This window comes from Cantharellus anzutake (genome assembly GCF_015039405.1).
Source record: "Cantharellus anzutake strain C23 chromosome Unknown EI90scaffold_3, whole genome shotgun sequence".
Classification (NCBI taxonomy): domain Eukaryota; kingdom Fungi; phylum Basidiomycota; class Agaricomycetes; order Cantharellales; family Hydnaceae; genus Cantharellus; species Cantharellus anzutake.
Window position 1 is genome coordinate 1,160,294 of NW_024066953.1, and position 21,904 is coordinate 1,182,197.

Below are 21,904 nucleotides of genomic sequence, written 5' to 3' on the forward strand. Positions count from 1 at the left end.
GAGCCTGGCAGGGGGCTGTCAGGGGATGGACCCCGGGTCCCCATGACCCCTCTCTCTATAGCCCACAGCCTAATCTGTAACAGCCTAGTCTCAAGGCACAACTGCTGTGGGTAAGAAAGTGAGAAGAAGGTTAACTTCTCACTTTCCCACAGTGGCCCCAATATGGCGAAAACTTCCGGGGATACCCGGAAGTCACATGAAGGTAGGATCCGGGGACCGGAGCATGCAGCACGGGAAGCGCGCGCGGGAAGTGGAGCGGGTCCGGATGCGGGTCCGGGTCCGGGCTAAGTCAGGGTATGTGCCCTGACAGGGGCGGATCGGGCGTGCGTACTGACAGGCCCGATGCGGGACAGTGGTCCCTGGCCACTTAGACTGAAGTGGAAAGTTGAGAAGAAGGCTACTTCTTCGGTTCCCACTTCAGGTTTGTTTATATACATGTGGCTTAGATCACATGACGGGTGCCACGTCACCCTTGCACACAGCCATAACCACCCGGGTATCTCCGTGGGAGATCCCAAGGGCATCCGGTGCAGGCGCGCGTACTGGGCACAGTGGGAAGTTGCCCAAGGTGCCCAGGCCAGGTACATGGTGGGCGCGCTGCAGATGGGTCAATGGTACATTGATACAAAGAAAGTCGTCCATGTAGAATAAAGAGAGAATAAAGAAGAAGTAAGATAGGGAGAAAGTGAGGAGGGAAGAATGAGGAGGGAGGAAGGGAAAGGGGGAGGAGGTAAGGAAGGGTGGACAGCGGGGTACCGGGTCAGGTTGGGCTGGGTGGAGCCGGGTCAGGCGGGTGTGCCCTGACAGATACTACACCACCAGCTTTGGTTCTCGAAAATCTTCAGCTTCTCAGTGCACCCAGCAACCGACTTCACATCCAACTGGCTCAGAAACTAGGATTTTGCTGCCACAGCCAAGGACATGTCTGCCACCCTCAAATGCCTAAAAGCCACCTTGAGCCGCCCAGACACCACCATAGGAAGATACCTGGCAGAAAAGGTCCCAGACCAACTAGAACAATATGCCATCATTGACTCCGCTCATGTCTGACCAATGAACGTCACCACAATGGGTAAAACAGCCATCCACTGGGCCTTCCTAGCAAAGTCCCCCCACCCAAAAGACATCGCAAACGGCGTTAAATGCAACCCCCCCAAACCATGCAGAGGCTGCAAGGGCCAAGACCACTTGACCCTCCAATGCCCACTCATGGACCTACTGTTCTGGCATGAAATTCACCCCACTGGCAAACCAAATGGTAACACCTGGTCCAACCTTGAAGCCACTCTGGCCTTGGAACTGACCGGAAATCACAACACCGGCAGCACCGAAAACCTAACCATGAGAGGAAGGGGAACAATCCAAGGAACACCAAGAGGCAGAGGTGGAAGACCTAGTAGCACCCACGGCACCAGAACCAGAGGCCCTAGGGGCAGACACCCAATGTAAATAACCTGCCCACTGTTAGGTACCGGATCAACGGCCCAAGGAACAAGGCCCTGGGGGGTTGGGCTTCGGCCTCAGTGACTCTGAAGGAGCGCTGTGCCCACCTACTGTCTCAGTGCCCACATTTCAAGGTGACTTGAGGCTGCCTTGTTAGGGGGGACAAACCTAGTCGATATTCAGACTAAAGCTATACTAATGTATTATACATTGTATATATAGTCAGAGGAACTGAATGGGTCAGGTGATGAATTAACAAAAGAACACAGAACAAGGGTCGGCATCCGGGTCAGAATGCATGGTCGTGACACCCACCCCCCATAAAAACATGTCCTCCTGCGAGCCCTCACTCACTCAAGAACCTAGTCAGGTTCTCAAAAACTGACTAACACACTAAACATGAATAAGTACAATACAATAACAACAATTCCGGCCCCTCTAGAGATCCCAAGGAACCTGGAGGGGAGCATGGCGAAACCAGTGCCACCTGGTAGTGCTGTCCGGCATACCAGCACCAAACCATGAGGTCCCCCCCTACTCACACTAGGAGGTAGAGGGGCCACAACAGTAATCCTGCCTCACCCCCCAGGCCTTGGCCATGGTGGGCAAGAGGGCGAGTACTAAGCGAGCTGTGGCACAAACAAGACAAACTAGACAAAAAACAAAACCAGCCAACCCTGCAAACCCAGTACCCCTCCCCCCAGAGCTATCTCCAACCCAACAAACATACCCCTGAGACTGAGAGGTGGGATGAACCCACCACCACAAACCAGCCACATAAAAGGCACCAACAGCCACAACACAAAAAACAAATGGAACCTAATAATGACCAAAAAGAAAAAAGAAAAACTAGCCATACTGTGCCTATCTGTCAGGGGACGACTCCCGGGTCCCCATGACCCTCCCCTATGGTCCACAGCCTCTGGTCTGGCCAGCCCTATCCAGGGCACAATCCTACTGTGGGTAAGGAGATGAGAAGGAAGCTAACTTCTCATCTTCCCACAGTGGCCACAATATCAGCAAAACTTCCGGGGATACCCGGAAGTCACATGAAGGGGTAGGAACCGGGTCCGGAGCATGCGCGCATGCGGGAAGCATGGCAGGTGGATGCGGGTCCGGATGCGGGTCCGGGTCCGGGCTAGTCAGGGTGTGTGCCCTGACACTATCTGAGACCCACACCAATGAAACCCAAGAGCTATACCTGAACAACAGATACAAAACAACACACCAAATACTACACACATACAACCCGGACCACACAATAGTGGGCAGGGTAGCAATAATCCTAAACAAGCAAATAATAAAATCCACCCCAACCCACACAGAAAACCTGATCCCAGGCAGGGCAATACTAACAAACCTAAAATGGACACCAGACAACCAACTAAGCATCCTAGCGGTGTATGTGCCAAACATAACCCACTCCGGCTGAGAAAATGCGGAATTCTGGGAAAATATAAACCACCTCACAACCAACATAGAGATCAACATTATGATAGGGGACTTTAACATGGTTGAAAATGCACTAGACAGACTCCCCCAACACCCAGATGCAGACATTGCAATCGAGGCCTTACAAAAAATAACAAACACTCATCAACTGAGTGATGGATGGAGAATAACAAACCCACCACCAACCCAGAATTTCACATTCAGACATTCCACTGCAAACTACATGTCAAGAATTGACAGAATATATGCAGACGACAACATCCTGGACAGAGCCTTCACCTGGGGAAACCACGAACACACAACAAAAGTTCCAACACCTCATCCTTGTTAGAGACCGGAGCAAGACGAAGGAGTCGTCTCCGTGGCAGAGGGCTTCGGCCTCAGCGACTCAGACCAGGAGTGCTGTGCCAAGTTACATGTCCATGCCCTAATTTACTTACTGGCAACGAGAACTAAAAGGGGGATCAACTCTAGTCGATTTTATCACTGGAGTGTAACCTATCTACAAGTTAAGTATATATAGTTACATCGAGGCAGGCCCGTGAATGGCAGGACCGAGCAGAGCGGAGCTAACGGAGTTAAACATTAGCCGACTGAATATCACTGACAAGTCAGGTTATGGGGTTAGCAGAATGGCAGGTGATAACCCAGAAACGGAAAGGAGGGATAGGCCCGAAGGTAGACTTGCAGGGCAAGCAAGTGAATTTCCCTGTGGGGGTGGGAGTGCACTAGCAGACATTGGAGCTGTCTGGAAGCCTTCGGGGCTCCATACTTAGGGAGGCGTAGGTAATATATTGAAGAGAGGGGGTGGTGACCATCAAGGGAGTCAGAGGTGATTGCGGAATACAGGGGCTCCAAGGTTAGTGAAGAAGGAGTGGAGGTAATCTGGAAGGATCAGAGGTAGTGGAAGACGATGGCCGTGGATGGATATGACAATCCTAACCATTACACATCTGGCAAAAAACTCAAAAAGATAAAATCAGGAAAAATGAACTCAAAAATCAAAAAACCCACGAATAGACATGAATGGATCATAACAAACCTCGACCCCCATGACCAAATAAAACTCCAGACCAACCAAAAAAGAATCCAAAGCCTGACGGAGAAAATTAACGAAATAGGAAAATGTCAAAAACCCTGAATGAGGGTAATGTGCATGAGTCCAAATGCAGGCAGGGCTCATCTAGACGGAATCTGAGAGCTCCAGTAGTGAACCAAAGCTTCTCCAGGAAGCCCGAGTCTGCTGGGTGGTACAAGAGGCTCTAAGAAGGATGTGGCCTCAGCGACTTGGAGGGAGCACTGTGCCTCCGTTACATCTCAGTTAGTCCTTTTATTTCATGTGTCTGAGGTATCTTGTAGGAGGAGGTCGGGATTCACTCATAGAGGGACTTGGGGTAACTTTTAGTCGAGATTAGAACTGAGGTACAATGGGTTCTAATCTACAGGTATATATAGAGGGAGGAGGAGAAGGACTTTAGTCAAAGTCCAAGTGATAATGACAAACACCAAAAGGTGCTGAATGATACCAAAAGGTACCAAAGGTCCCGAACAATATCCTTAATGGGGAACCCAGGTGTCAGGTCGAGGGGGGCGGAGTAGAAGGCTGGAGGATAAATGGGAACGAGAAATGGGTAAGAGGAAGTTAGCCGACTGAATGAAAAGAAGACAACAGTCGTACTACAAATGGGAGGTGACTACTTTATGATGACGTGAGCAGGGTCACTGGAGGATGTGGGTAGCTCCGAAGCCGGAGTTACATATCCAAAGGATGTTGGGTGACTCCACTGAATGAAATGGGAGGGGGAATGGTTTAGAGGTATGTCACACAATGTCAGAGATCCGTCAGGAGGTCAGAGCAAATCCAGAGTCTCTGAATGTTCTGACTCAGGGCCGAGCTTCCGGGATGGGAGTGACCAAGGGCGAGTGTGCCAAAATCCAGGCTGGAGCTGAGACAGTTGGGGAGGGAGGTGACGTTGGGAAGTGGGGGGGTATGGTGTAGGGGATGACGAGGTTGTTAGGAAGGTGTAGTGAGGTGGGAGAGTGTGGGGTTGGGATTCCAGGATATGACAGAAAACACTGATATGACAAAATAAAAGCACACACCAAGGCAAATAAATGCCTTCTTGTGGAATCAGTCAACATGTACTGGTGCTGCTGGGGCAATGAAACAAAACCAAGAGACACAATAACTGAGCTGGAGAGAAACTCCAACCCTCCATCCTACACCTCTGACCCTAACGAGATGACAGAAATAGCCGCAACTCACTACAACTCCATCCAACAGAAGGACCTTGAAACCCCAAACCACATCAGAGAAAGCACATCAGCACAATGCTCAAAAACGTAACAAAACTCACCGACAGTGTAGGAGAAATAATGGTCACCCTATGGAAACTCATTATGGAAATATGTCAGATAAACCACGAAAAACCCCATACGTCAAGTAGATATCAGAAAATAAAAAAACCTGAATTTTTATGAATTTTTATGAATTATTATGACTACATACAATAAATCAGAAGAAAGAAAATTAATAAAAATACTTCGAGCCTAGCACCAACAAGATGGAATGCTCAGGGGAATTTATAGCGAATATTGAACAAAGAACTAGGACAATCGAGCAAGATTTGACTATAAAACCAACCAGAGAACCTCCACAGAAACCACTTGCCCACACCCGCACATGTAGCCGAGGCTGGAAGTACCACGGAACAAGGATTCCTTAGGAACCAATGCAAAATTTAAAGTCGTGTTTATAATAGAAAATGTAGGTGTCTCCCAAACGGACCCAATGAAAGTAATTACAGGGAAAACTACCCATAAATGACCGAGATATGACCGAAAATGAGGACAACATTTAAAAAGGCAAGCATGAAGAACAAGCAGTAATGACTGAGACGAGCTTGATGACCCATTAGAAAGGAAGGGATCCATTCTTAATCGTCCCAAATTTTCATAATAAAAAGTTAACGCATCAATGAGATATTCATTAATGGGATGAGCTGTTAGATGAATGCGCAGAGTTGTCTGGAAGCGGAAAAGGGACTCAGGAGTGGAGGGACCTTGGCCTCAGCAACTCAAGTGGAGCGCTGTGCCACTGCTTGTTGGTGGTCCTTAACTTCAGGTTAGCAGGGGGAGTCTCTTTTGGGGACAATCCAGTCATTATTCTTGTTGATTTCAGACTGGGGGTACAGGAAACTAAGTACAGAGTATATATATAATACAGGAGTGGAGTCAGAGGACAAAGGGGGACTGGATGAGGGAACAACCCCAAGGGTCAAGGGTTGGAACTCTATGGTGCTTCCCAAAAGGGCAAGGCCAAGAGGGGAAGGAGTGAAGGGTTGTGGGGAATGACAGCTGACTAATATGGAAAGGAAGCAGCTGTCTAAATAAGGAAGAGGCAACAAGAGAATTAAATGACACCATACAGTAGAGACTGCAGGGTCCGGAGTAAGTTCCGGAGGTCCGGAGTCGGAAGTCTAAGTCTGGAATATTGGCTAGACATAATAAATGAAATGTAATAAGGAATACAAGGAGATAAGATGGAGGAGGAGGTCAAAGTCCGGAGGCAGAGATGTGACTGGAGTTCCAGAGGTGGAGGTGCGATGGGGTTCCGGAGCCGGAGGTAAGGAGCATCACAAACTTTGGTCTGGAAGGTACAAGGCTGGGATCGGACCCGGAGTAAACCGGAGTCGGACCAGAGGTAGTGTTGGACATTGTGTTGGAGCCAGAGGTAGAGTGGGCTCTCAACAACCAACAGGGGGAGGAGGAGGTGGAGGAAGTGGAGTTCTGGAGGAGGAGATGGAGGTCCAGAACCAGGAGCGGAGGTCCGGAGTTGTATGGATATGACATGAGCGACATCAAAGTCACAGCTCAGGGAAAAGACAATGGTCACGCAAGATCTATATTTAAAACACACAACGAAATTTACATGGAAATTATGATAAATTGGAAACTATAGTTATGCAAAGTTTCAGCCCAAACAGTCCAGCCATTGTGAAGTTACACCAACGACAGGAATATAGTAGATACGGTGGATTTGGACGACTCCGGAGTGGAATCGGAGACTTAGCGTGGAAGGACCTCGGCCTCAGCAACTCAGGTGGAGCACTGTGCTGTTGCTGGTTGTCCTGGGGGTCCCTAATTTCGGATCTAGCAAAGGAAAGTCTCTTGGGGGGAAATCAAGTCGATTTCGGACTGAGGTTACAAGTTACTAAGTACATTGTATATAAGGAGGGGTCCGGAATCAAAGGGAGCAAGGGTACTCTGAAAACAGACAAAGGGAGCTGGAAGGAGGAACAACACAGAGGGTCAAGGGTTTGACTCAATGGTGTTTCCCAAAGGAGGAGTGAAGGGCCAAGGCCCAAGGAGGAAGGAAGGAGGATGGGAGTGGGGAATGGCCAGCTGACTGAATAGAAAGGAAGCAGCAGCCCAAATAGGAATGAGGGAGAATAGCGGAATTGAATGGAGCAATGCAATAGTTGCAAGGTCTGAAGTAAGTCCGGAAAGTCCAAACTCGGAAGTTAAACTCCGGAATATTGGCAAAGGTAAAATGGAATGAGCTAACCAATACAATGGGTATAAGCGGAGGTGGGGTCAAAGTCCAAGGTCGGAGCTAAGACCAGAGGTTCCAGAGACAGAGATGCGAACGGTGTTCCAGAGCAGAGGTCCGGAGTCAGGAGCATAGGTGTTGCATGCTCGTCTGGAAGGTGTCGAGGTTGAGGTCAGACCCGGAATGTTCCGGAGTCGGACCAAAGGTGGTGTCGGAGCCAGAGGTGGGATATGTTAGAGACCGGAGTGAGACGAAGGAGTTGTCTCCATGGTGGAGGGCTTCAGCCTCAGCGACTCAGACCAGGAGTGCTGTGCCAAGTTACATGTCCGTGCTGTTAGAACTGGGCAAGGGCAGACAATTCCGGAGGGGAACCAGAGACTTAGCAAGGAGGGACCTTGGCCTCAGCAACTTAAGCAGAGCGCTGTGCCATTGCTGTTTGTCCATTTGGTCCTTAATTTCATAGGCAGCGAGCAGGAAGTCTCTAGGGGGCATTTCAGGTCGATTTTAGACTGAGGGCCTAAAACAAGTATGTACAGGTGCCGGTATATAATGGAGAGGGCAAAAGCACAAGGGGGTCCAAATCGGAACGAAGGTGTCTGAACGGGAACAAAGGGATGACAGAAGTGGAGCAGTACTGAAGGTCATAGGGCAGAACCTGTGGTACATCCGAAAGGAGGTAAGGAGGGCGAAGCCCAGAGGGGCAGGAGGGTGAGGTGAAGTGGGGATGATGACTAACTGGCTAGAATGGGAAGAAGCAGCAGTCCAAATAAGGATGAGGGGAAAATGCGAAAGATACATTACAAGCGGTGAAAGTGCTGAGTATGATCTGTGGAGCTCAGGGGTTACAGAGCTTACGGAGGTTATGGAGGCGGGGTTGAAAGTCCAAGGAATATTGGCAATGGTGTTTACGTAGTATGAGGTCACCAATGCAATGGACTAAAGCTGAGGTGGAGTCAAAGTCCGAGGTAGGAACTATGATGGAGTCTTGGAGCGAAGGTACGAGCAGTGAAGGAGAGAATGAAGGAAGGTCAGTTGGGAGGTTCAAACAAGACCACCACCAAGCTGTTCCCTGGTTCTTTAGGATGGGGAAGTGTACTAGTAATATTTGTTGTAATTATAGTACCAATCCAAGTGTTTTGGCTAATTCTATTTTTATGGGTTAGTCTAAAAGTTTTTGGGAATTGACTTACAGATAAACCAAGCCCTGCAGAGCTGTTCCTCTATTGTAATTTTCTTAATTTGTCTGAGTGTAATTCTGTGTAGAGTTGTTTAATTTGGATTTTAACTTGAATTAAATCTTCTACTTGGTGAAGTTTCAAAGATTCTACTCAGTTAATGGATTTAGATTGTGTCTGGAGTGTCCCTTGAGTTTGTTTTATTTTTGTCTTATTTTATTGCTTGTTTTAACAGTAGCAAAATAACTGTTTTGTGTTTACACTTTGAAATCTGGAGTGTTAACCAGCTCTCCTGTTGAAATATCTACTTAATATTTCCCTCCTTAATTGCTGCCTTTTACTACAGTGGCAATCTTAACTGTATATCACTTTTTCGTGCTGAAGTGACAACCAGAAATGCTTGAGAAAAATAATACTCTATTTTCTTACTTCTCTGAGGGGGGCGAAAAGTCGCAGAAAGGGTCTCCCTTTTATACTCCTTGGGTCGCCTTCCTTTTTCATGCTCTACCTCGTATTTACAGGATTTATTTACAGTGTATTTTTCTCAAACTGAATAAAAAATGAAACTTTCACACTATAGTTCTACTGCACCTAGAATCCTTATTGTCCTTCCTCACCTAAACTATTTTAATGGTTAATTAGAACTTGACTGCGCTGCATTTGTCACAGTTTCCTATTTCAAATTCCTCATATTTACCATTAAGTTCGCTATGACTTGGTGATTCTGAATTCAAACTTCGCATTACTATGTGTATGGCTGCACTGAGACCTTCAGCTGATTTATTCCATTTTTATCCAGCAACATTTAGTTAAAATGAGACTTGAAATGGTAAATGAGTGAATTATTCAGGTTTAGAACTGAAAGAAAAAGTTGCTAGTAGTCAAGAATTACTCAAACAAATGTATTATAGCTCTCTACTTCATTAGAATATCATTCCCTAAAATTCCTGCCATGGTCCATCATAGTTTAGTGGTTTTCATGGTTTTCGTTCATCTCCCCTGATTCCCCTTTGTATTATCACATCCTAGTCCTCCATATGTATTGTTTGTTGTTATAGTAGGTCATCCTCGAAGATATCATATTTTTATGTATTTTATTTAGGGCTCTGGACCTCTTGAAGCTGTCTTCCCACGCATTTTCAGGTTTCTAACTTCATGTCCTTGTATCTCATTCATTTCTGGATGGTTTTTCACGTTCTTGGTATCATAAATTTTCGTTTATTCCCACCTTTCCAATGGTACTAAAGTTGTGTTCTATTTCCTGGTATTCATCGAGTTAGCAAAAGTTTGCGTGCACATTCAGTAATCATGTGTGTCATTCCTGTAGTCGTTCGTATGTGGGCACTGTTTCTGTTTAATTGTTCAGGATTTATGGTATGTGCAGGTGTTTGTATCCTTCATATGGGCTTCCGTGATTTATTTCAGATTTTTCCCTCATGATCTAAGGTTGTTTTGCACTTTCCATGCTTTGTTTTGACCAGGCTCTTCCTTATTTGGACAGAAATTGGTCTTTGCAATCTGCTGAAGTGCAGATCTCAGTTCCGACGGCTGGTTCCCTTTGCATTGCCACCCTCACATGTCTTTAAACATGATGCGGACTTCTATATTCCTGTTGTTGGTATAACTTCACAACGGCTGGACCATTTGGGCTGAAAATTTGCATCACTATAGTTCCCTATTTTCCATAATTTCCGTGTAAATTTCGTTGTATGTTTTAATTATGGATCCTACGTAAACATCGTCTTTTCCCTGTGCCCGGACTTTTGATGTCGCTATTCCCATTATTGGTTATCTCATTAATGCGTGATCCTTTTATTATGAAAATTTGGGTGGATTAAGATTAGATCCCTTCCTTTCTAATGGGCTATCAAGCTCGTCTCAGTCATTACTGGTTGTTCTTCGTGCTTACCTTTTAAACATTGTCCTCGTTTTCCGGGAGTTTTAGTCATATCTCCGTCGTTTATGGGTAGTTTTCCCTGTAATTACTTTCATTGTGTTACAGGAATGGGTTCCAGGGAACCCAACCTGAGCCGTTTGGCTCACTAATGGAGGTGGCTGCGTAGCCATTGGAGGGAGAGCAGAATAGGATGAGGGTATGGGAGTACAACCTGTGTGTCGGCCAACGGTAACTTGGCGCTCCTGGGAGCGTACCGGTAGCGAGTATGATGTGGGCTCCTTGAGGGAGCCACCTGGCTGTCTGCTAACGGGGACTTGGCGCTCCTGGGAGCGTGCCGGTAGTGGGTGTGCTGGGAGTGACTGGCTAGCGGTGACTTGGCGCTCAATGGAGCGTACCGGTAGTGAGGGATACTGGGACTCCCAAAGGGAGTCACCCAGTTGGTGGCTATCGGTGACTTGGCGCTCATGGGAGCGTACCGGTAGCGGGAGTTGTTGGGGAAAGCGGGCTGGTGGACCAGTGCACGGTAGTGGGTGACCGTGGGAAGTGGGACCTGCGGGTGCGTGGCCAGGCATCCTGGAGCTGCCTGGACCGTATCCTTCTCCTGAGGAGGTGGGATAGGCTATAGTTCCTGATAGGGAACTTCTGGTTGGATGGGAGTAACCACTCGACCACCCGGTGGACTGGTGGGAGTGGACAGCAGGAGGTTGGGCATGGGAATGCCCTCCTCATTGCAGTTTTGTCATGGAGAGGAGGAATAGGGAGGTGGACATGGTTCCAGGGTTACAGGTTGAGTTTACAGTGGTGGCACAATGGTGAGGATGTTACAATCGCGGTACAAGGTTTTTGGGTTATGTATTCGATAATGAGAAAACATCTCGGCAATTGCCATACATGTCATATGACTTTATCTATCTAATACAAAGGTTGTAATGGCCAAGGGAAGTCCCTTGGAAATCAACAAATCCCCCAGCCAGCACCAAAACCCAGTGGGAAAGCTTGGCATGGGGTTTGACAATGAAATAAAGGTGGAGGGACCAAACATTTGAATGTTCAGTCATGGACCATAAGATTCTAGGTCCATTCCTATAACACATTGGGTCCATTTGGGGGACATCTACATTTTCTATTATAAACACGACTTTGAATTTTGCATTAGTTCCTAAGGAATCCTTGTTCTGTGGTACTTCCATCCTTGGCTACATGTGTGGATGTGGGAAAGTAGTTTCCGTGGAGGTTCTCTGGTTGTTTTTATAGTCAAATCTTGGTCGATTGTCCTAATTCTTGGTTTAATATTTGCTATAAATTCCCCCGAGAATTCCGTCTTGTTGATGCTAAGCTTGAAGTATTTTTGCTAATTCCCTTTCTTTCAATTTATCGTGTATAATCATAATAATTCGTTAAAAATTCGTTAAAATTCATTCAAGTTCAGGTCCTTCTATTTTCTCATATCTACTTGTCATATGGGGTTTTGTGATTTATCTGGCATATTTCCATCATGGGTTTCCATAGTGTGTCCATTATTTCTCCTACAGCAGGACGAAGGAGAAGTCCCTGTGGCGGAGGGGCAGCGACTTAGACCAGGAGCGCTGTGCCTAGTTACATGTCCATGCCCTAATTTACTAACTGGCAATGAGAACTAGAAGAGGGGAACTCTAATCGATTTTATCACTGGGGTGTAACCTACAGTCATTCACGTGCCAATGGTTCACACCCCTCAATGGTTCATTTGCATGTAACATCCTTATTTCACCCTGGGATTTTTTTATTTTTTGCACACTTGTATATTATAACTATGGCTATGACTACGCAAAAATTTGACCAAATCGGACATAAAATGAAGGAGTGACAGCAGTTGTTCAACGAGTTAACGGTGCACACAAAAGTTATGCATTTTGCACTCTCCAGGAACATGGCTATGACATCGCAGTGTGTCCTATAGCTTGGTGTGTTACCAAGGAACAGAAGGCCGCTGGCGCATGTGCGCATGTTTGTTTGTTGTGGTGAACGAGCACTTGTCAGACTTGGGGATACTTACATCCGAGTTTCCAAATTCAGTACCTCAAATATATTCCTTTCTGTGCCTGCTGCTTTCACCAGAATCAGTAATGGCCCACTCCCTGACAATGCACAAGCAAAGCAGCTCAAGCAGTAGAGCAAATATTCTGCAAACCCTTGCTTCATGCCATATTACTGAATTATCGGTTCGGCATGTGAACTAATTGTCACACCATGTCACACTGAACCATTGAGCCAGGAAAGCACCATTTCCTTGTCTGCTTTTATTCTCGTTCATTTTTCATCCATTTCTTTATATCTCTCAGTAATATGTACATACCCAGCCTGGCTACTATCCGTCGTAAAAATTTTGTATTTGGTTTTGATCCAATGTCATAGTCTCAAAATTACAAAATGTGAACCATTGGCCCGTGAATGACTGTATCTACAAGTTATGTATATATAGTTACATAGAGGGCAGGACCAAGCAGAGCAGAGCTAATGGAGTTAAATGTTAGCTGACTGAATATTACCGATGAGTTGGGTTATGGGGTTAGTGGAGTGGCAGGCTATAGCCCAGAAACAGAAAGGAGGGATTGGCCCAAAGGTAGGCTTGCAGGGCAAGCAAGTGAATTGCCCAGTGGAGGTGGGAGTGTGTCACGACCATGCATTCTGACCCAGATGCCGGCCCTTATTCTGTTTCCTTTTGTTTCATTTTGTCACCTGACCCATTCAGTTTCTTACTATATATATATGTATATTACATTATTATAACTTTAGTCTGAATATCAACTAGGTTTTGTCCCCCCTAACAAGGCAGCCTCAAGCCACTTCGAAATGTGGGCAATGAGACAGTAGGTGGGCACAGCGCTCTCTTGGAGTCGCTGAGGCCGAAGCCCAACCCCGGAGCCTTGTCCCTGCCAGTCATCCCCGTTTGCTGACCCGTACCTAACAGAGTGCGCTAGTGGATGTTGGAGCTGTCCAGAGGCCTTTGGGAATCTGTACTTAGGGAGGCGTAGGTAATATGTATATTGGATTGAGGGGGTGGTGACCATTGAGGGAGTTGGAGGTGATTGTGGAATACGGAGGCTCTGAGGTTAGTGACAAAGGAGTGGAGGTAATCTGGAGGGACCAGAGGTAGTGGAGGATGATGGTCATGGATGGATATGACAATATCCAATGTTTGCCCCAGGCATGTGGACAACACAGATCAACATGTTCTTCATATATTGATGATAACTCAGGCAATATGACTGCAGTCTCAGAGATCATACCACCCAGCTCAGATGAGGTCAACAAGCCCTTGTACTCATCTATAAGAATGGGTCAGAGTGGGTTTCCCAAAACCCAACTCTGTAACAGTCAACAATGAATACATGTTGTGTAGCTGAGCAGGATGGTTTTCCAGGCAAGGATATTTCTTTCTTTCTCAGACATCTCCCCTCATTTGCCAACCCCCAACAGGAGTATTAAGTCAGGAAGGATGCTGGAGTAGCCAGAAAGGGAGTGGGATGAGTGGAGGCTAGGATGAGGATTCCAGGATATGACATGAGGGCAGCAACTGACTGCAACTTCAAAGGTGAATTGGTTTCAGGGATTGAAGCATCTTCAAGCTATAACACAGACAAGGACTGTTCAGACATGAACAATCTGTGGCCTCACACCTGCCTGTCTCCACAAATCATTAACAGCATGCCCCAACAGCAATTCAAGGGATCTACTCACCTTAAATGCAAACAAAGCTCATGAATCCTTGGTCGCTTGTCTGGTTCACGTTCAAAACAAAGGGAGAGAAGCATCCCAAAACCACCTAAAACCACCCCATCATATGGAAGTTGCCCATCAATGACAGAGGGTATTCGGATATCTTGCTCTATCCAATTAAAGGGAGGTTGATTGGTGAGGATCTGCTCTCTACGTGAGTGGAATTGCCCCATGTCAATATTTAAAGCAATCACCTCAGTTGCCGTACATCCAAATGCCCAGATATCACTCAGTTCATTCCGTTGGATGGAAATGCCGCTAAATAATTCAGGTGATGTGTATCGAAGAGTGCCACAGATGGTTGATGCCTGCGCACGTGTTGTCACAGTGTCGTTCAGAATTGAGGATAAGCCAAAATCACACAGATGTGCAACGGCATTGACTTCCGTTGATACAACGATATTTGCCTGTGATAGTGTAGAAGACTTGTGAATAAAGATAAATCTAACTCACGGGTTTGATATCGCCGTGGATGACATGCCGGGAGTGCAAGTAGACCAATCCCTGACCAACGTGCTTTCAAACATATACCTGAGAGCCATCAAACTCACCAAGCCTTGACGATCCGCTTCTGGGTGTTTCGCAAGATATTCTTTGACATTCCCATCACCACACCAAGTCGATATCAAGCACACAGTCAGAGTGTCTTCGAAGGCCCTCGATGTCCAACCAATAAACTTGACCACGTTTCGGTGTTCCAGACCATGCCATATCTTTACCTCGCGCTTTAGCAACTACTCAAAGTGATAAACAAGTGATCAGTCGATCGGCAAATGGAGACACTATTGACACACTCTAAGAAACCTTTCCCATGGACCTAACTCCACCAGATTCACTGCCGTGCTAAGCTCTTTCACGCAGACAACATCGGCAGCCTGCACACATCAAGTTTGAAAAGTCAGAAGAACCCTTCCCCCGAAAGCATGGATAAAATGACATGTCAACATACAGTCCCTACATATTTCCCCATGTAGACATCCCCAAAGCTACCTCGACCCTTGCGCCGCCTATGATCGTAATCGATTTTTCCCTAAGATTAGGTGATTGTATCTTCGCAAGCTCCGCGCAGAGCAACTTGTGCGCAGTCGTTGCATTCATCTCCTGCATCGCATTGGGTGCATGTTGGCCCAGGGACGGCAGGTCCTGCAATTGAAGTGGTCCATGATGGTTTATAAAGTTCATGGAGGGCATACTCAACAAATCAGTACAACCGAAGTAGATCTGTCACCTCTCTCTCACCTCAACATCACTTACTTGAGTGTGTGCCTGTGTTTGCACCTGCCTCATCGGCTCCATATGACGAGCCTGAGCATCCGCCATCCCGCTCCTAGATAGGTCCTCCATACCCTCCAGTGGCTCCACATAAGCCTTTTCGCCTGTATTATTGCTCACTTCCCCAGACCCAATTTTAGCGATAGTAAAAGCATGACGTACTCTTTCAGCTATCGCTGGGCTAGTCAATTGAAAGTGAGGTATCTGGAGAAGTGCATTGCAAAGAGGGGGCCATTCAGGTAATCTGGACTCGAAGCGAATAAGGGCTTCGATGCCAAACATGAAGAGATTGGAGCCGGGCGGGCTCCGGACTGCATCAAGAACATATCTCAATGCAATGCCGAGAGGGATGGAATCAATGAGACGGAATTGAATGATCGACCCGAAGAGATACCCAGTCAGTTCAGGATAAGACGATTGGAAGAACTTGTACTCGTCAAATAGCGAATGAAGCGTACAAGCAAAAATGTCCTTTTCCCTTGGATTGGTGGAATTTTTTGACTCGCGCAGCATGTCAATGACCACACCGACGGAGATGTTACCATCATACATTCTCCGATAGATCGTCTCAACTTCAGTTTCAATCTCCGGAGGAAAAGTGACAAAGGTGAGCCCAGGCTCTCCATCAGAACCTGGGTTCAAGTTCATAAGTCTGGGATGAAGCCGATAGCTGAGATTACGAATCTCAGTAAAGTATATTGCATCGGTCGGAGACATGTTGCTGCGAACAGATGAATTGTAAGAGCTCTTGTATGTGTTTGTTGGACGTAACCAACCTGCTACGCAGCATACGGATAAATATAGTGATAGTCTGGGGGTTGAGGGGCACGGTTTGGTGTTTGACTCCAGGATCCTGCCGTGCGAGTTCGCTGCTGATTTTGACGTCCAAAAACTCTAGCACTGCGTGGATGAATGTTTCACCATGTGTGATAGCATGATCAGACAGCCACTTGTCAAGATTGAAATACCCCCGTCGAGACGCAAGGGCGGCAACATCCAGGGCAAAGACGAAATTAGAAACGACCAGTGGAGAATCGAGGATCTGACAAGAAGTGGGATAATCGGCATCCGGACCTGACCATGTTTACATAGACATCGCACCCTCGAATCCTGCACCACCTCTAGTATCCTGGTGATGTTCGTCGGGCTTTCTGCATAGGAACAACTGAATGCCGAAGTCAAATACTCGGGATCAATTTGCCAGATGCGCATGAAGACGAGCTGATGATTCGGGCGCCCAGCCAAAAACATGTTAAACAGCTCGGTAGAATACTCTTGCTGCGTTGGGCCCCAGGGTTTCTGCTTGTGGTTCATTAATAAGAGTACAATCCTATGCGAAGGGACGTACCGCAACTTGTAGGAGGCCCATGCAAACCAACTCCGCACTGATCTCAACTGCTTTTTCAAGCATTTTTCTGACGTATTGCGCCACATTTGGGGTGTCGGAATCTCCGAGTCTCACCAAAGTTTCGATAAGATCTAAGGAGTTCCAGGTATGGCCTTGCACATTCGCAACAAGAGCTTTGATGGTGGAACTTGCTCCAGCAACATCATCGACAGTGAAAATACGCCTTCCAGGCAAACTGACTAAATTGAATGTATCATTTGGGAGTGAAAGGAGAGCATCAAGGAGGCGAAGCTGGTAAAGAGTGTTTCTCCAAGCCTTCCAAAATGCGCAAATGGAAGGCGTGGCACTGTCCCTAGGAGTGTTTCGGAAGATTGCAGCGAGAAGCTTCAAAGTGGCAGTACCGATTCTCGGCCGTCCTGGGTGGTCAAAGGCATATAAAAGAACGTTACACCAGTCTATGGAGCCCGACTGCTCAAGTTGTAAATGCCAGTGTTACCGAACAATGCATTTGACACCCACCATGCTGCAAATCGCCATTATGAGAGATGCAACATCACACAATGGTGTGCCTTCAGCAGAATAACGGGCCAGTGTCGACAAGATTTGAACTACCTGATTTTCATGAGGAGGAGATGATGCTGACAATCCAAAACGCTGTAGAAGCGCCAACACAGTGTCAGGATCACTTGTCAGTCCTGGACCTAGTTGACAAAGTGCCTCTACGAGTGAGGTACCGGGCGAAAGGCTGGATGAAGCATTAGGGAGAACAAGAGAACACCTCGATGGAGAGGGGGAACGACGAACCTTAACTTTGGAAAGATGCTTCGTAGGATGGGCCCTATTGTTTCCTGGCCGAATTTCACCTGCGCTGCCGAAATGAGCTTGACTCGCTGTACGGGGTCCAATATGGGACTGTCAGGGGGTGGATCGCTCAGCAAATGACTCAACAGCCTGGCAAGTTGCTGAGGAGTCAAATCATCCGCGGAGCCCGAAGCACTGGACGTAACAGATGATCCCGGAACAGGCTCAAAACTGGGGCGGGCTACCAATGCCCGAGCAGCATCTTCGAGGTTAACACGAACCATCAGGGCAGCTTGGGCAGTAAGTTCTCGACGATTGCTGCCGCTCACGACGGAACTCGCCAAGATGAGCTGCTCAAGTGGCTTAAGTTCTACCCGCTCTACGAAACGCGCCAGGTCAAAATGCCGAAAAATATCCCCTTCGCCCTTGTTCACTGCATCATGGAAACAGTCCGCACGGAATGGGTCCCTTGCTAGCCTCTGGGTTTCTTGAACGAGGAGACGGAATGTGAGTGCGGATGAAGTGTCATATTGCTGTGAGGTACTGCTGGAGGATGACTGAAGTCGAGAGGCTGACGCTGCTATGAGTCGTCGAATGAAATGGAGATATGCCTCTACCCCATGCTGCTCGCAAAGTGATCGTATTTCAGCCTGATTGCTATGGACCAGTAAGGGTACATGATTTCGGGTAAGGATTAGTTCAATCAGGTCATTCAATGAGGAGGATGCGAAACCCGCCTTCCATATCTATCTTCGCTAAGAGTAGAGAGGAGAAAGACGATCTGAGCTTTGATGATAATAATTAACCCATAACTTTCCCTTGAAGAGGAGAAAGACGACATGGATTATCTTCGCAGACCGCTCACTCCCGTTCTCCCCTCCTTAAATCGATTGTTGCGACCGTCAGCCCTGCAGATTTACTGAACGATGGCGCGGCCAGAAACCCCGTACAAGTCGTATGCCAAGGTGTGCCCGCAAAGGTTTATTCGGAAGCAAAACCAACAGGGGTTCCAGGCTCCTAAGTTGAGGTTTTGTAGGTTTTCTCAGGCACCTACTAGGGCAAGTTCGGCAGCAGCAGCAGCAGCCATTTCTACCCTGAATGACTGGATTTACTCTTCTCAGAACACCGCTTAGCGGATTGGTCCCCCTTTCCCCTCCTCTTTCCCCCAACGTGGCTCGCCTTCAACCCATCCTGGAGGGCTGAGGAAATGCGGATGTCACAACCCTTACCCCTAAGCAAACACGACCTATTCTGACTATAAACAGCCTTCTTCTCAGTCGATCATTGAGACCTTCCTTTGACCCTCAAGCACTCTTTAAAATAGTCACCCAAACGCCAAACCATGTTTGCATCTTCAGTCGATCCCGCTCCGAATGTCAGAGATACCTCCCCCCCGTCTCGCACGCCGCCACGGATCCTCTCCTGCTTCTCTCCTAATAAGCTCATGAAACGTAGAGATTGCACCCGTCCCTCCCAGCCGGAAGTCCACCCCACTGCTCTTTCGATCAAAGCGGTCCTTTCTGGCTCCAAACCCGCGATCCATTCGTCCTCGTCCCAAGACTCTTCCAGAAATCGAAAAGTATGGCGCTATTTATACCGTCCAAAACCCAAGCAGTCGGATTCGTCGAAGTCTCGGGCGACGCTATACAGAGAATTACTCGACGAGACAGCTGCCAACACTGTTATCGCTAGTCTGAAATCACTTCCACCACCTGTTCATCACCGTATCACTCCTAAGCCTGCAAGCACAACTGGGGACACTACGGCTCCTTTCTCCGCTTCTCCAGTCAACCTTGTTTCTAAACCCCCTAATCCTCAGCCTGCAGCGATCACCTCGACAGCTGTGCATGCCGTTTGCCTCGAGTACAACGATGAAGATGCGAATAATAAGATCTTCTCGTTGTGGAAACCCTCAGATGACGGGGCGGCCGTCAATTCGTCATCCACTCCACCAAGCTCAGGTTCCATACTATCTTCGCTCAGTCGTATCCGTCTGGTCAATCCACTTTCGCGTGGCAGCGTCCCCACTCCTCCCATCATCCCATTATCTCGGATAGCGATTCCCGGTTTCGGACCCCGCGCTTCAGTGAAAGAATATGTCGAACCCCATATAATTTCTCCGCAATCTATACTATTCAACAATGTGGGCCTTGACGCGACGCTGATGGGAGCCATACCATCCCCTAAAACGATAGTGGATGGTATGAACGACGTATCAGCTCAACTCCTGGCAATGGGCTTGGGTGGACCGTTGGACCCTCCGGGGGATGTGGCTCTCCAAGGATTATTGCCCAATCATAAAGGAATCTATCCCCCAACTGACAGGTTGTCGGTAATCACTTGTGAGTCCCCCCACCCAAAAGTCCCGCGATAATTGATAATCATCCAACTTCGTTTGGACAGATTGGTACGTCGATCTTTTGCAGATTATTTTTTTCTGCGTGACTCAAGTCCCAATCCAGGTGGGGATATGAACTGGTGCTACCAGAGCCTACGATTCAATATTTATCAGTTGCGTTTAATGGGCGCCGGCGTGTTCCCGTGTAACTAACAACTTTCCTTTCCTTTTCACAAGCGCGCCGAATCTATTGCAAACGTCATCATCTACATCCTCACATGTCTCGCTTTCGCTGTTGGAGGTGTCCGAGAGATTTTACCGTTCATCAAGTACATCGCGCAATTTGTTGACTCGGAATGGGATTTCATCAAGTCCAAGGTGCGTCGTTTTGCGGTATATTTTCGACGCCTAACAGCCGTTTCATTACCCCCCGTCCCCACTTTAGGATCAGGGCAAGGGGGTCGTCTGCGCTGCAACATGGGTGGTGCCTATAGCATTGGTTCCACGCCCTTGGGACTTTCCGGACCCCCCTAATCCTTCTAAGCCACCAGCGGCTTCTGCCGGCCCCTCTTCATCGAATGATCAACCCCTTCCCCCTATTCCCTATAAAACCCAAGGGCTAGTTCGTGGAACCTAGTCTATCGGTTTGGGGAATTACAAGCACCTCCTGCACTCGGTTTTAATAATACAAGCTACGCCACTTCGGCAGTTGAACACTGGAGCATGGACCGAATTAATACTCCTTATCTAACGATCGAGCCTCGCTTTTCTAATTGTCTTGATTCACGACCATTCACGAGACTCACGACCCAATTCATGCATACCATTGCAATAATCTCCTGCCTGTTGTATCGCTTATTTTCTTTCGACATGACCATCATCATCCTGCCGCGCCGACTGACTAGTACGATGTGGCTTCCACGCTATATATAGTTGTTTTATATCTTCCGCGGAACTACCACGCTTTCTCTTCACCGGCTTACCCACCTTATAATCACAACGATACATTGGATTGAAAGCTGACTGACAGTGGTAGATTACAAAGATCGCCGAAGCCGTACATGATGGACGTTATCACTGGGTAGTTACAATCTACCACAAATAACATCAGTAAGTCATGGTTCACATCAGCCATTAATGTTTTGGAGGAAAACACCCACTCCGTCTGGTTCGATATAGTCAATGATACTGTCACCCTGAAAGCTGCTGGCCAGCTGCGGGGTGAGTTTGGCAGCAAAGCCGTTCAAAACGCCATCGTATCTGTTTGTGACTTCGCCGCCTAGAATAGATAATGAATCTCATCTGAACCGATTTGAAATCATAGCGCACATACCATTGTTGTTGACTTTTTCGGCGTATTGTTCAATCTCTTCCTATGAAATCGGCGTAGTGTGAAGATTGAGTAATGGATAGTAGATGCATGGACCAACTTTGGTGGCAGAGTCTTTGAAGACGACGATAAATTCTGTATGTGCAGAGATCGAATTTGATTCCCTCGTTCTTGAAACCGAACAGTGAACACTTACTTCCAGTTTGCTCAGACATACTGTTATTAGACAAATTAGCTTTGATGGAAGGAGATGTCGTCTTTGGTGGACGCGAGGGACTTATATGGGGTTGGAGGAGCTGCGGACAAGGAGATGCCCAACGAACGCCACAGGAGTAAATGACGCATTTCCACATGATGCCATCGGGCATTGCGTCAATTCAAATCATTACAAATCTCCAACTACATAGCTTCCGTCCAACGTTAGTTCCGATGTGTCGTCGGTGACCTCCAATGGTTTGACCCGCAAGGATCTCTCCCTGAGGTGACAAGCGCCCAGCCGCAGCCTTATGGGCATTGGGATTTAACCTCCGAGGGTTT

The 21,904-nt window shown here is 47.4% G+C and overlaps 3 protein-coding genes across 3 annotated transcripts; 1 reads left to right on the forward strand and 2 right to left on the reverse strand.

Moving 5' to 3' along the window:
• Positions 1–14,157: 14,157 nt before the first annotated feature.
• EI90DRAFT_3032174 (uncharacterized protein) lies at positions 14,158–18,620 on the reverse strand. The gene is made up of 14 exons (XM_039058370.1): positions 18,437–18,620; positions 17,703–18,356; positions 17,418–17,643; positions 16,899–17,366; positions 16,652–16,849; positions 16,327–16,592; positions 15,533–16,271; positions 15,354–15,421; positions 15,228–15,285; positions 15,073–15,153; positions 14,732–15,012; positions 14,473–14,685; positions 14,240–14,421; positions 14,158–14,182 (listed from the first exon to the last, which is right to left on the reverse strand). The coding sequence occupies exons 1-12, from the start codon at positions 18,538–18,540 to the stop codon at positions 14,613–14,615; spliced, it is 3,216 nt and encodes a 1,071-aa protein (XP_038922757.1). The 5' UTR covers positions 18,541–18,620; the 3' UTR covers positions 14,158–14,182; positions 14,240–14,421; positions 14,473–14,612.
• Positions 18,621–19,041: 421 nt separating this feature from the next.
• Positions 19,042–20,674, forward strand: EI90DRAFT_3011662 (uncharacterized protein; the record flags this gene model as incomplete). The annotated part of the gene is made up of 5 exons (XM_039056497.1): positions 19,042–20,041; positions 20,103–20,106; positions 20,162–20,240; positions 20,275–20,415; positions 20,483–20,674. 5 exons carry the CDS (start codon positions 19,042–19,044, stop codon positions 20,672–20,674), a joined length of 1,416 nt encoding a protein of 471 aa, XP_038922758.1.
• Positions 20,675–21,072: 398 nt separating this feature from the next.
• On the reverse strand, positions 21,073–21,727 carry EI90DRAFT_3032186 (uncharacterized protein). Its single transcript, XM_039058371.1, has 5 exons — positions 21,564–21,727; positions 21,468–21,502; positions 21,371–21,410; positions 21,198–21,316; positions 21,073–21,129 (listed from the first exon to the last, which is right to left on the reverse strand). Exons 1-5 carry the CDS (start codon positions 21,718–21,720, stop codon positions 21,112–21,114), a joined length of 369 nt encoding a protein of 122 aa, XP_038922759.1. The 5' UTR covers positions 21,721–21,727; the 3' UTR covers positions 21,073–21,111.
• Positions 21,728–21,904: the final 177 nt, after the last annotated feature.